At 40.2% G+C, this 14,270-nt stretch overlaps 2 protein-coding genes and 1 non-coding gene across 9 annotated transcripts in view; all 3 read left to right on the top strand.

Moving 5' to 3' along the window:
* The window catches only part of LOC128563321 (minichromosome maintenance domain-containing protein 2-like), a 250,134-nt gene that overhangs the window by 100,226 nt on the left and 135,638 nt on the right, over positions 1 to 14,270 (top strand). The window lies entirely within an intron of this gene.
* LOC128563567 (uncharacterized) overlaps positions 1 to 14,270 on the top strand; it is a 191,521-nt gene that overhangs the window by 85,566 nt on the left and 91,685 nt on the right. For 5 of the 7 annotated variants that reach the window (XM_053558952.1, XM_053558953.1, XM_053558954.1 and 2 more), the window contains 2 exons: positions 7,009 to 7,138; positions 9,837 to 9,952. In XM_053558952.1, coding sequence (XP_053414927.1) covers positions 7,009 to 7,138; positions 9,837 to 9,952 — 246 coding nt within the window. Of the gene's footprint in view, positions 1 to 3,129; positions 3,291 to 4,382; positions 4,466 to 6,079; positions 7,139 to 9,836; positions 13,297 to 14,270 lie in introns of those variants that run through there. The other 2 variants (XR_008373818.1, XR_008373820.1) reach the window with 2 other exon arrangements.
* On the top strand, positions 6,294 to 6,378 carry LOC128564177 (small nucleolar RNA SNORD87). Its single transcript, XR_008374045.1, has one exon. It is a non-coding gene; the product is annotated as a small nucleolar RNA SNORD87 (small nucleolar RNA).

Below are 14,270 nucleotides of genomic sequence, written 5' to 3'. Positions count from 1 at the left end.
AACTGTGATGCCATGGCACTCTACCCAGGGGAACAGCTTGAGACTCTGTCTCAAAAAAAAAAAAAAAAAAAAAAAAAATCTGACCAAAGCTATGAGGCTGTGGTTTATAGAAGAGAAAACCCAAATGACTAAAAACATATGAAAAAATGCTTGTAGGAAAAAACAAAAATAAGCATATGTAAAATTATCTTTCAATGTCATGGCAAATACACACTAAAATAAGAGTAAATACCGTTTGGTGTCCATCTACCTTCCTGGCCACGAGTCCGGGATGGAATGGTCAGGAGCATGCCAGGTTCTGGAGTTGGAATTGATCAGACTAAAGGCTGCCATTGCTGTTGTCATAGCAGCAAACTGTACATCAAAGGTGTTTAGAAAGATTGCAATGGCCCAAATGGCCTGAAAGGGGAAGAAGCAGGAGGCAGAATAGCATAGATTTCAACACTCCATCATCCTCATATGATACTCGACTTTTGCCAGGTCCTATGCTTTAATGATTTGTCTCATTCTGTTGTCTCAAGATTCTACTATGGAAGAAGAAGGAACCAACTCAGAGAGAGGGTCCCACACTGCCCAACATTACATTCTGTTATAATATGAAAGCCCAGTTACAAAGGGGGAATGATCAGGATTTGGAGATAATTCTGATAATTGTTTGGGGACAGGCTGGGTCTTCAAAGCTAAGCAGGAATCAACAAAAAAAGGAGCAGATATAATACATGAGCCAATGAGAAAGTAAGGCCTATGCACATTGAGAAAATATTTCCTATTTGACAAACTGAGGGATTTATTTGTGACGGCCATTACAAAGTGGAAGATGGTCATTCATTTTGTTTTCTTTTAACGGGACCTTGCTATTTGTATTTGTGTCCTGTGTGGTTAACACAAGAAGATAAGGAGGACATAATCTCACCAGTGGACCAAGGTTTCTAAGTTCCTGGGTGACAGATCATACATACACAAGTATGACACCCCGTGAAAGTTGACTTTTCTTTGTAGTCTCTGACACACATATATGTAAAACACACAAGAACAAATGTGTAAATACACACACACTGAGGATATTCACATGTTTTCTACATAGTTATACCTTCTGGTTAATGATTCCTTCCAGTTAACATACTCCTTGTCAATCATCCTTTTTCCCTTGGAGACTTTTGAGAACAGCATACTTATTGTTCCTTAAAAGTGGAGCTAGTAGGATTTGAGAAAAGAGCTGTTAAGTTCCTATTGTACTGAAAGGTTTAATGGGATGTTAATTTCAGGACATAATTTATGTTAGATTATCACTGGGGTATGAATGGCATCATAATTTTCAATTAGTTCCACCTCTCAATGCTCCACATCATTATTCTTGAATAGTTGTTTTAAAGAATAAGAAAAATGTATTATTTCACATAACAAGAAGTTGCTCCCTAGCTAGTTCATTCTAGTTAATTCTGTGACTATTCAGTATCTTTCAGTTGCTGGTTCCTTCTTTCCATTTTACCATCTCAGGTACAATCTCTCATTTAACAGGACAGTTGCAACAGTAAGGGACAGGCATTCTTTCACAGGTAAGAATGTCTGGATGAGAGTGTCTTAGGAAAGAAGAGTGGCTTGTCTGCAAACAGGTATCTTCATCAAAGAACAAAATTGTCTCTCAAGTCCCCTAGCAGACTTCCCACCATGTCTCAATGGCCACCTCAAGTAATTTTAAAACATCCCTTTACATTCAGAATTTCTAACATTTAAATAGTTATTTTCAAAGTTTATTCTTAATGTCAAAGTTAAATTTTTAAACAGAAAAGGAAAACACTAGTGTCTCCCATTGACAATTAAAGTCACTGTGGTTAACTCCTTATTTTAGATCCTGGCAGATATCATAAGTAATTAAGGCAATTTTCACCAAAATTATCTCGGGAAAGTTGATGTACTTCAAGTGTTTAAGAATCAACTTTCATTCAGATCAGTTCCCTATTTTCTGACAATTTAATATATTTTTCCACAGATTTGGAACTTTAACCTTGACGAGAAGTATAAATACTATGATTATCTCAATGTCAATATTATGTTTAAAAATAATCTTGCCTGAGGTAAAAGAATCTTACATAGAAAAGTCATGCATCTGTGACTAGGATCATTTACATTTTGCTTGCATTAACTCTGTTTTGACATGCTTACTATCCAGCCAGGGAAAGCCCGAGGATGTGGTTTTTACAGACAACTTCCTACCAGTTCCAACCTCATTTTATACTGCAAATATGAGGAGATGAGTTTCTCCAAATGAGATTTACATGTGTAAGTGCAGACCATAGATTCTGACAGCTTATAAGAAAATAATATCTTACCTGCTCCAGAATCCACTTGTATCTACAAAGTATAAAACTTTCTAAGGTAATCATGATTATATTACTAAAGAATGGTTATTTTTCTTTTTTTTTTTTTCATTTTGAGACACAGTGTCACTCTGTTGCCCTGGGTAGAGTGCCGTGGCATCACCGCTCACAGAAACCTCAAACTCTTGGGCTCAAAAGATCTTCTTTCCTCAGCCTCCCAAGAAGCTGGGACTATAAGCGTCTGCCACAAAGCCAGGCTATTTTTAGAAATAGGGTCTCACACTTGCTCAGTCTGGTCTCAAACTCAACTCAAGCAATCCACCCACCTTGGCCCCCCAGAGTGCTAGGATTACGGCGTGAGCCATGGCACCCGGCCTAGAATTTTTAAAAAACTACTATTAATAAAATTCTATGCTGGGTGGCGCCTGTGGCTCAGTCGGTAAGGCGCCGGCCCCATATACCGAGGGTGGCGGGTTCAAACCCAGCCCCTGCTGAACTGCAACCAAAAAATAGCCGGGCGTTGTGGCGGGCGCCTGTAGTCTCAGCTACTCGGGAGGCTTAGGCAAGAGAATCGCTTAAGCCCAGGAGTTGGAGGTTGCTGGGAGCTGTGTGCTGCCACGGCAGTCTACCAAGGGCTACATAGACTGTGCCTCAAAAAAAAAAAAAAAAGAAAAATGCTTCTAGCAAAGTTACACTCAGCTGTTCAACCCAAACCCAAAGGCCAGACCTCCCCTCCGGAGCTAGTGTCTGCCCGCACTGCGCATGGACGGGCGGGACTGAGTCCCGGAAGGGGCGGGTGTAGCCCCGGAGGTCCAACAGCTACTCGCGGACAGCGCGCCTCGTTTTCCGCGCGGCAGCCGAGAGAGGACGGTTCGGAAATAACTGCTAGCTATGCGGGTGGGCGGGAAGAACTGCTACCTATGCGGATGGGAAAGCGGCTGAGCCTTCCAGTCGGTAGCTGGGCTCTTGGAGGTAAGAGCCATTGCGGTCTTTCTTCCTCCTCTCCTACGGGCCGGGCTCTCGCTTCGTGGGTACCGAGCGCCGCGCCGCCTTGCTCCGGCCCAGCCGCAGCCGGCGCCTCAGGTTTGGCCCAGGAGGTGACGCTCCCCTCGCGGTCAGGGGCCACGAGCCCTCCGGCCACCTGAGCCGGCGTTTGTGAGCAACCACCTGGAAGTCTTAGCGCAGCCTACTCCGTCAGCGCTGATTTTAACTGTGAGCCCAGAAGTTAGTATAAAGGGCCTTGCATGACTCGGGAACCAAAGGTGCCTGGAAGGAACGGCCAGATAACTTCCTGTTCTGCTTTGCCGGGTCCCTTTTGTACCCCTGCAAATCTGAGCATGCGGCATTGGCTTGTTCAGGTTTCCTTTAAATGGGCGGCTTATTTATCATTTATAAGGGAGCAGTTTATACGCGGGGGAGGTGATTATCTCCTAGGTAATAAGACGACCCATCCCTAACATTACTTTGTGGTTTTGAAATTTTCTTTTCTTTTTTTTTTTTTGTAGAGACAGAGTCTCACTGTACCGCCCTCGGGTAGAGTGCCCTGGCGTCACACGGCTCATAGCAACCTCTAACTCTTGGGCTTACGCGATTCTCTTGCCTCAGCCTCCCGAACAGCTGGGACTACAGGGAAATTTTCTTTTCTTTCTTTCTTTCTTTTTTTTTAATTGTTGGGGATTCATTGAGGGTACAATAAGCCAGGTTACACTGATTGCACTTGTTAGGTAAAGTCCCTCTTGCAATCGTGGGAAATTTTATTTTCTTTCTTACTTTTTTTTTTTTTATTGTTGGGGATTCATTGAGGGTACAGTAAGCCAGGTTACACTGATTGCAATTGTTAGGTAAAGTCCCTCTTGCAATGGTGGGAAATTTTATTTTCTAAACGAAGTTTACTGTGGGTCTATGCTGGTCTCTAGCCGTAAGTGGAGCGGGTCGCGTTTTCCTGTAAATTTCCTTGTAAATAAGTTCTGAGAAAAGACATTGAAATTGGAGAACAGCCCGTGCAGTTCTGCAAGGCCCTTAGGCTGTAAATGCCTACCCTTGTGCCTGTGCTTGAATTCACAGGGAGATGGGTGTTTCCGGATGTACATCAGTCAACTGCGGGGAGACTGGAAAACATGCTGGCAATTCAAAAACGTTTAAAAATGGTAAGGCATCTGTGAGCCGTGGTATATTCCTGGGTTTTTTTTTTTTTTCTTCCCGATTTGAAATACATTGTTTCATTTGAAGTAATTTTAAGAGTTAGCTGTCAACAGGATGAATGTAATGGTTCTATAATCCGTGGATTCCTTAATTTTAAGCCCTATGTGGTTTGAATTGTTGCTAAGTGCTGGGATTTCTAGAAATTTACAAGCTAAGTGTTTGTTTGATAAAAATACAGGTAGTGCATGAAAGTCTGAAACATAAATACAAAAGAACTCAACGACCCATTTAAAAGCGGTAATATTGCCAATGCTGTGTTACCTCCCACCCCCATTCCCCTGCCCCCCATCTAGTAGTACCTATCTCTAGTTTTGTGTCCATCGGTTTCTTGATCCTGTGGCTGGGAGGTGAGATGGATAGTTTATTATTCATATGTATCTTTAAACATAGGCATTATAAGAATGAGTATGCATGTAGTTGTCTGTAGTTCCTGTGAATCATAATACTAAACTGAAATTTTCCAAATTAGAATTATTCACAAGCAGTAATTTTATTCCTCATACTCAAGTGAAATATTTCAGCATTTCAAGACATGAAAATAATGATAGTTTAGCAGGGTCCAAACTTGTATGTCTTCATAAATCATATCAATAATTGTCTAGCTCAATGATTTATACTCCTGAGGTGCTGTGTGACATTTGTGTGGCCCTGGCCATCTCCTTTGCCCTGTTTGTGTACATTCAGTTAACTTAAACTTAATTCTGTAGGAATGTGTCTGGTAATGCTGACAGTGTAAGGCATCCCTTCTCCAAAACTACTAGATTTGCCATTGTACTGTTTTCAGGTGAAAATCTTCACCCTAGTTTCTGTACATCTAGCATTTAACCTGACTTAGTGCATTCTAGTCAAGCTCTAGGACAGAAAAGCAATGGTTGTCTACTCATTAGGACCATTGTGTCTTAAAATCAATACTGTGATGATGAAGGATATAAAATGTTTCCATCATTTATGTAATTTTTAGGTACTAACCAATCAAAAGATTTAAAACACTCAAGTCATTAACAGATGTTTTTAAATTTCGCGTTTGTCAGTTAATACTATCAGAAGTAATGAAACAGGAATTGTGTTCTTTTATTCCATTAGAAATGTATTGAACAAGAGATACTGGTACTTTTATTAAAAAGTGGGTTGGAGTCCCAAAAGGTAGGTTGGGTTCCTTAGAGGAATGACATTTTGTTGTTGTTGAGACAGGGTCCCACCCTATGCCCCTGAGCAGAGTGCAGTGGGCGTGGTAGCTCACCACAGCCTCAGACTCAGGCTGCAGGCACCCCTCTGCCTCAGCCTCCGGATGCCGCTGGGATTACATGTGCTCAAGGCAGCACCCGGCTGGGTTTTTCCATTTTTTTCATGAATCGGGGTCTCACTGTCGCTCAGGCAAGTCTCTAACTCCTGAGCTCAAGCAATTGATTCTCCCTCCTCAGCCTCCCACAGTGCTGGGATTACAGGCATGAGCCACTGCGCCCGGCAGGAATGAAATTTTTATTAGACTATTCCTTCATATAACATGCCAAACAAATGCAATTACAAATGGGAATTGACAGTGAAAATTTAATTTTTAGGTCTGACAAATCCTATGAATTTTGAAGGTGTGTGAAGGTCATTGTGACAGATGTTTTCCAAAAGCTTAACAGAAAATGGCAATGAAAAAGTAGAACCGCCACTGCATATATTGAGGTACAAAAAGTGTTAAATGACATCTTTTTGGGAATCGTGGTGCTATTGTTACTAACAAGCAATACACAAAATGTTTGATGTGTTATCGACGTTGATAATGGTGGCATAATGATGACTTAAATTTTTGCCGTTTACCCAGCTGAGGATATCTTTGAAGAAATAATTCTTAGACTGAGATGCCAGTAAACTATATTGGTTTATGTTAATGGTATGTAGTACAATTTTTTACTAAGAGGCTAAATGTTCTTTCTCCTTAGCACATAGGTAGCTGCAGATGGATGTCCTTTAGCTGCAGTTTTTTGAAATACTCCTTTGTTGCCTCAGGTAAGTAATTGTAACTAGGAAAGCGACCACATCTGTTGACAGTTAAAAGTGTCTGATAAATCCAAGGGATTGGGTCCAATAGCTGTTGCAGTTGCCTTTGCATGTCAGGATATGGTTTCCTTTTCTCAGCATTGAATTTTTTTTTTTTTTTTTTTTAGACAGTCTCAAACTGTCTCCCTGGGTAGAGTGCCCTGGCACCACAGCTCACAGCAACCTCAAATTCTTGGGCTTCAGCAATTCAATTCTCTTGCCTCAGCCTCCCAAATAGCTGGGACTACAGACGCCCACCACACCACCCAGCTATTTTTTGGTTGTAGTTGTTGTTTGGGAAATATGGGCTGGATTTGAACCTACCAGTCTTGGTGTATGTGGCTGGTGGGCTAAGTACTGAGCTACAGGCACCAAACCTCAGCAAAAAGCCACTGTTTGAGGTTATGTGGTTAACTTTATCTTTGATTATGAAATGATTTTCACTGTTCTGATTTTTTAGAGGTGTGCCATGCAACATTATGGAAGAAAGAACGAAGACTGCAAGAAAACAGATGAACAGAAGCAAATGATGAAAATGAATACTTTACTTGGTTTTACTAACTTCATTATAAATGATATAGAAAATAAATGTGAGTAATTATTTTAATTGCTGGGCACTAAAGTCTCTTTTCTTTTAAAATAGCTGTATTCTTTTTTTTTTTGAGACAGAGCCTCAAGCTGTCACCCTGGATAGAGTGCCATGGCATCACACAGCTCACAGCAACCTCCAACTCTTGGGCTCAAGAGAGGCTCCTGCCTCCGCCTCCCAAGGAGCTGGGACTACAGGCGCCCGCCACAACGCCCGGATATTTTTTGGTTGCAGCTGTCGTTGTTTGGCGGGCCAGGGCTGGATTGGAAGCCATCAGCTCAGGCGTACGTGGCTGGCGCCTTAACTGCTTGAGCCACAGGCGCCGAGCCAAAATAGCTGTATTCTTAATAGTCACTACTAATCAGACCTGTTTTTAGCATACTTTAACAATGTAATCGGCTCATTTGTGGGTGGTGATCTCATTGAGATAAAGCATGGTGAGATATTTCCTGTACTCCCTCCCCACTTTCCCTTTGTAGCTTTTGGTAATTTCTGGAGAGGCCCTAATCGCTGCATGTGTCATATCTGGCTTCCCCTTTGTAATTCTCTATTGTACCTGAAAAACCGGTAGGACTCTTGAATGCTTGAATGCAATCAAATTGTCCCTTACGTAAAAGCTATCACCTTTCTGTGATTATAGATTTTATTTAAGATTTAAATTTTAAGGGCCCGGGCACTGTGGATCACCCCTGTTGTATTCCTACCATTTTGGGAGGTGAGGCGGGTGGATTGCCTGAGCTCTCAGGTTTGAGACCAGTCTGACCCAGAGTGAGACATTTCTGGCCACATGCACCAAGGCTGGCGGGTTTGAACCCAGCCAGGGCCAGCTAACCAACAATGGTAACTGCAAAAAAAAAAAAAAAAAATTGGGTGTTGTGGTAGTCGCTTATAGTCCCAGCTATGTGGGAGGCTGAGGCAGGAGAATTGCTTAAGCCCAAGAGTTTGAAGTTGCTGTGACAGCACAGCGCACTACTGAGGGCGACATAGTGAGATTGTCTCAAAAAATAAAGGTGGCGTAGTGGGTGCCTGTAGTTCCAGCTACTTGGGAGGCTGAGGCAAGAGGATCATTGGAACCTAAAAGCTTGAGGTTGCTGTGAATTATGAGGCCATAGCAGTGTACCAAGTGCAACAGTGAGCCTATCTTAATTAAAATTTTTTTTTTTTATTTTATTCAGTTTGACTTCATCTTTGAACACAGTAATCCTAATCTTAGTACAAGGAATAATTGTGTTATGTTAGGAGAAACTGGGCCAGCAGGTCTGTCTAGGATTAAAAGAATTGAATTTGAAAACTAGATTTCTCGCTAGGTGAAGATAAAGACAGGGAAGTGTTCTGCCTTCATCCCATAGAGAACCGTAAAAGAGTTGTACACGAGAAGCACAAGATAAGCATCTTGCTAACTGGTAACATAAAATTGTAATATGTAAACGTTAAAAACTGGCTTTTCCTTCTAACATTGTCCCTGGCACTAGTAGGTGTTCAGTGATAGTGATCTAGATCTCAGAGAGTTGGTGAGTAGTCCTGCTGTTTGGTTAAGAAACTGAAGTGCCAATTTTGAAAGATATGATGCATGATAGCATCTTGGTTAATAAAGTGACAGTTCGGTGATACTTTGCTTTTCTGTGAATGGATGTGATCTTTCGATAAGGCTTTGAAGAATGAGAACTAAAGATTTAAGAATTTTTTACAAGATACGTTTTCTCATGATGTTTCTGCCTTTTCAGAGCAGAAAAACTTTCCTTCGAAAATGAGGACTGGGGGTGGTGCCTGTGTCTCAGTGAGTGGGGCACCAGCCCCATATATCGAGGGTGGCGGGTTTGAACCCAACCCTGGCCAAACTGCAACAACAACAACAAATTAGCCAGGTGTGGTGGGCTCCTGTAGTCCCAGCTACTCGGGAGGCTGAGGCAAGAGAATCACCTAAGCCCAGGAGTTGGAGGTTGCTGTGAGCTGTGACACTGTGGCACTCTACTGAGGGCAATATAGTGAGACTGTCTCTAAAAATACAAAAATGGAGACTGGGCTTCCAAATTGATTTCTTTGCCTTATGGAACCTTTCTTGTAACTAGTGAGGGCTAAGTAGCCAATTTATAAATTACAGTCTCCTTGATAACATGTAAATTTTCATTTAACCTGACACGTGCATAATATATGGGGAATTCCCAAGGCTTTTCCAGATTCTGTATTTAGGGCTTGTGAAACTATGTCATAGACATGTCAAAAAAAGCATGAAAAGACCTTAAATTTGAAGTTTAAGGTTATGTAATTTTTTTTAAAGTTTTGATCTACCACCAGGAGTCATACAAAAGGTTATATATATTCTTTACTCACTAGTTTTGACAAGTTCACAAGTGTAAGGGAAAAAAAATAGTTTAACATTATTTGTAGATAAAGCATTATTGCCATCTTGTGACAAATATAGTGGACTACATAAAAGTTATTTTTCACCTTGTTCAGCTTATTTATATTTTTGTCTATTCACCATTGATATTCTGAGCTAACCAGAATTTGTTTTTTAAGTAGTATTCTCCTTGACAACTTTATCACTTATAAATTGTCCACACTGTTCTAAGTTTTAAAATTCTGCTGTTGGCTATAGAGGTTTGGATTAGTATTTATCGCATTAGGAATTAATTTTGAGGAGGCCATACTTAAATTTTTAAAAAATCACTCTCAAATACACTTTCTCCCCTGCTTAGGTAGGAATGAAGAAAAAATGATTTCCTCAAGTCACTTATTCATCACTAGAGAAGATACCTGTCCCTGGTCCATATGTGGCAATAAACTGTTCGAGCTGTCGTTGGCACTGAGTCAGGTAGATATCCCTTTCCTCTAAATACTCTTCATTATGCAATTCAAATGGAAATACTGCATTTGGAGCAACACAAAATACAGCGGCTCCTAAAGAAGGAAACAGAATGTAAGTGAGGAATACTTAAAATGCCAAATGTGAGGGCGGTGCCTGTGGCTCAAGGAGAAGGGTGCCGGTCCCATATGCCGGAGGTGGTGGGTTCAAACCCAGCCCCGGCCCAAAAAAAAGCCAAATGTGAAATCACTCTTATCAAACAAAATAATGAAAATGTAAAAGTTAAGTTCTGACTCACTCAATAGAGCATGTCGATAATCATGTAAATCTGACACTTGTTCTTTTAAACTAAGGAAGGGGCTTTAGTTTGGTACCAACAGAAGAAGTATTTTGATGTCTACATTTTAAAGCTTGGAAATTGTAAAAAGCATTAGTTTTGAAGCTGAATAGTAATGTTTAGAGGTGAAAATAGTAGAAAAAGAAGGTATTGGAATATGGGTAAAAAGAATAAATGAATGATCAAGGATAAACCCATTGCAGTACATTTCTCAGTTGTTAAAACCATTCATGGCAAGGTAAATATCTAAATTTATGGACTAGAATAGCCCCTCAAATAAACTGGCATATATCAAATGATTTTCAACAAGGGTAGTAAGATCATTCTATGGGGAGAAAAAAACAGGAGTTGGAACCTGTTCGTGGAAAAAACATGAAGTTGGACCCTTAGCTTACATCATAGCAAAAATCATCTCAAAATGGAGCATAGACCTAAATGCAAGAGTTCTAAGACTTTAAAATGTAAACATTAAAAGACTGTAAGTCTAGAAGAAAACACAGGAGGAAAGTTGAATTATTTTGGATTTGACAGTGATTTCTTGAATATCACACCAAAACCAGGCACCAAAACAAAAAATAAATTGGACCACATCAAAATTAAAAACTGCATCAAAAGATACAATCACTGGTGAAAAGGCAACCCAGGAAATAGAAAGTTGCAAATCATATCTCTGATGAAAGACTCTGCAAGTCAGTAAGAGAACAACCTGATTTTTAAAATGGGGGTCATGCAGGGGATTAGAGTGGAGGGGGCGGGAAATAGGTAAGGATTAAAACATACATTTCTCAAAGAGGATAAACAGATGACCAATAGGCATATGAAAAAGATGTTCTACATCACTAATTAAGGAAATAATCAAAATCACAATGCTGGTCACTTAATTGTGGTCAAGGGTATAATACAACAAGAGGACATTTCAATTCTAAACATTTATACACCTAACTTAAATGCTCAGATTTATGAAAGAGACCTTTTATGAAAGAATTGAAATTATACCTTGTATCTTTTAAGACCACAAGGTAATAAAGGTGGAACTCAACTTCAACAAAATTTTTCAGCCCCATACAGAGGCATGGAAGTTAAACAACCTTATGGTGAATGACAATTGGGTCAAGGAAGAGATAAAGGAGGAAATTGTTAACATAACACCAATGAAGCTACAAGTTACCAAAACCTGTGGGACACTGCAAAAGCAGTCTTAAGAGGGAAATTTATCATATTAGATGTCTATATCCAAAAAACAGAAAGAGAGCACATCAATAACTTAATGAATCATCTTAAGGAAATGGAAAAGGATGAACAATCTAATCCCAAACCTAGTAGAAGAACAGAAATAACCAAAATTAAATTAGAAATAAATAAAATTGAAAACAAAAGAATCATTCAGAAAATTAATGAAACAAAAAGTTGGTTCTTTGAAAAAATAAAATAAACCTTTGGCCAGATTAACTAGAAACTAAAAAGAAAAATCTCTAATAACTTCAATCAGAAATGAAAAGGAGGCAATAACAGATATCACAGAGATATAAGATATTGTCTCTGACTACAAGAAACTATGCCAGAAATTTGAGAATGTGGGCTGGGCACCCATAGCTCAGTGATTAGGGCACTGGCCACATGCTGCAGGGCTGGTGGGTTCAAACCTGGCTGGGACCTGCTTAAAAAAAAAAAAAAAAATACCCAGGCATTGTGGCGGGTGCCTGTAGTCAGAGCTACTAGAGAGGCTGAGACAAGAGAATCACTTGATCCCAAGAGTTTGAGGTTGCTGTAAGCTATGATGACACAGCACTCTACTGAAGGTGACAAAGAAAGACTCTGTCTCAAAAGAAAGAAGAGAGAGGGAGGGAGGGAGGAAGGAAGGAAGAGAGGAAAGGGAGGGAGAGAGGAAGGAAGGAAGAGATGAAGAGAGAGAGGGAGGGAAGAAGGAAAGAAGAGAGTAGGGGGGAGGAAAGAAGGGAGAGAGGGGGAGAAAAGCACTGAGATCAAAGAAACAGTAAACAAATCTTCCAACAAAAAGCCCTGGGCCAGATGGCTTCACACCAGAATTCCATCAAATCTTTAAAAAAAGCTCACACCTATAATGCAGAGACTATTCTAAAACATTTAGAACAGTGGTTCTTTTTTTTTTTTTTTTTGGAGAGACAGAGTTTCACTTTATGGCCCTCGGTAGAGTGCCGTGGTGTGGCGTCACACAGCTCACAGCAACCTCCAACTCCTGGGCCTAGGCGATTCTCCTGCCTCAGCCTCCCAAGTAGCTGGGACTACAGGCGCCCACCACAATGCCCGGCTATTTTTTTGTTGCAGTTTGGCCGGGCCGGGTTTGAACCCGCCACCCTCGGTATATGGGGCCGGCGCCCTGCTCACTGAGCCACAGGCGCTGCCCAGAACAGTGGTTCTTAACCTTGCTAAAGCTGTGGCCCTTTAATATAATTCCTGTGGGTCCCACAGGTTGAGAACCGCTGATTTAGAATGAAGGTCCTTCCCCAAAACATTCTATGAAGCAAACATCACCCTGATACCAAAACCAGGAAAGGATCCAATTAAAAAGGAGCACTACAGACCAATTTCATGAATTTATATAGATTCAGAAATACTCAATAAAATCCTAGTCAATAGATTACAGCTACACATTAAAAAATTATACATCATGATCATGTGGGCTTCATCCCAGGGAAGGAAGGGTAATTTAACATATGCAAATCTATAAATGTAACTCACCATTTGAATAGAAGCAAAAACAAAGACCATAGGATCCTCTCAATAGATACAGAAAAAGCATTTGATAAAATTCAATATACTTTTCTAACAAGAACTCTTAAGAATATAGGCATAGTGCGTACATTTCTTAAACTGATTGAGCCATCTATGACAAACCCACAACTAATATCATCCTGAATGGAGCAAAACTGAAAGCTCTTCCACTTAGAACTGGAACTAGACAAGGATGTCTTCTATCACGACTATTATTCAACATTGTGCTGGAAGTTCTAGCCAATGCAATCAGGTAAGAGAAAACTATAAAGGGCACCCAAATGGGGGCAAAGGAGGTCAAACTCTTGCTCTTTGCCAATGATATGATCTCATACTTAGACAATCCCAGTGACTCAACCACAAGACTCCTGGAAGTGATCAAGAAATACAGTAACGGGTCAGGGTAGAAAATCAATGTCACAAATCAGTAGTCTTGGTTTACGGCAACAATAGCCAAGCTGAGAAGCTAATCAAGGACCAATTCCCTTCACAGAAGCTTCAAGGAAAATTAAATACCTAAGAATATACCTAAAAAAAGAGGTGAAGGACCTCTACAAAGAGAATTATGAAACCCTAAGAAAAGAAATAGCAGAAGACATTAACAAACGGAAGAACATACCATGCTCTTGGCTGGGAAGAATCAACATTATTAAAATGTCTATACTTCCCAAAGCAATCTACAGATTCAATGCAATTCCCATTAAAATACCAACATCATACTTTGAAGAAGTGGAAAAAATAGTTCTTCATTTCATATGGAACCAGAAAAAGAAAACATATAGCCAAGGCAATTTTTAGTAATACAAACAAAGTTGGAGGCATCAGTCCCCCAGACTTTAGGCTATATTACAAGTCCACAGTGATCAAAAAAGCATGATATTGCACAAAAATAGAGACATTTGGAACTGGATAGAAAACCAAGAGATGAAACCAGTCTCTTATAGCCATTTGATCTTTGTTAAACCAAATAGAAGCATACACTGGGGAAAAGAATCCCTCTTAATAAATGATGCTGGGAAAACTGGATAACCACATGTAAAAGACTGAAACTGGAGCCACATGCTTCACCACTTAAAAAAATTGATTCAAGATGGATAAAAGATTTAAATATAAGACATGGAATGATAAAAATCCTAGAAGAAAGTGTGGGGAAAACTCCTAAGGATGTCGGCCTGGGGAAAGATTTTATCAAGAAGATTTCCATAGCAATGGCGATAACAAAAATAAACAAGTGGAACT

Source organism: Nycticebus coucang, chromosome 13 (genome assembly GCF_027406575.1).
Source record: "Nycticebus coucang isolate mNycCou1 chromosome 13, mNycCou1.pri, whole genome shotgun sequence".
In the NCBI taxonomy this organism is placed as follows: Eukaryota; Metazoa; Chordata; class Mammalia; order Primates; family Lorisidae; genus Nycticebus; species Nycticebus coucang.
The sequence above is the reverse complement of the archived record's forward strand: the minus strand, read 5'-3'. Positions and strand labels throughout refer to the sequence as shown.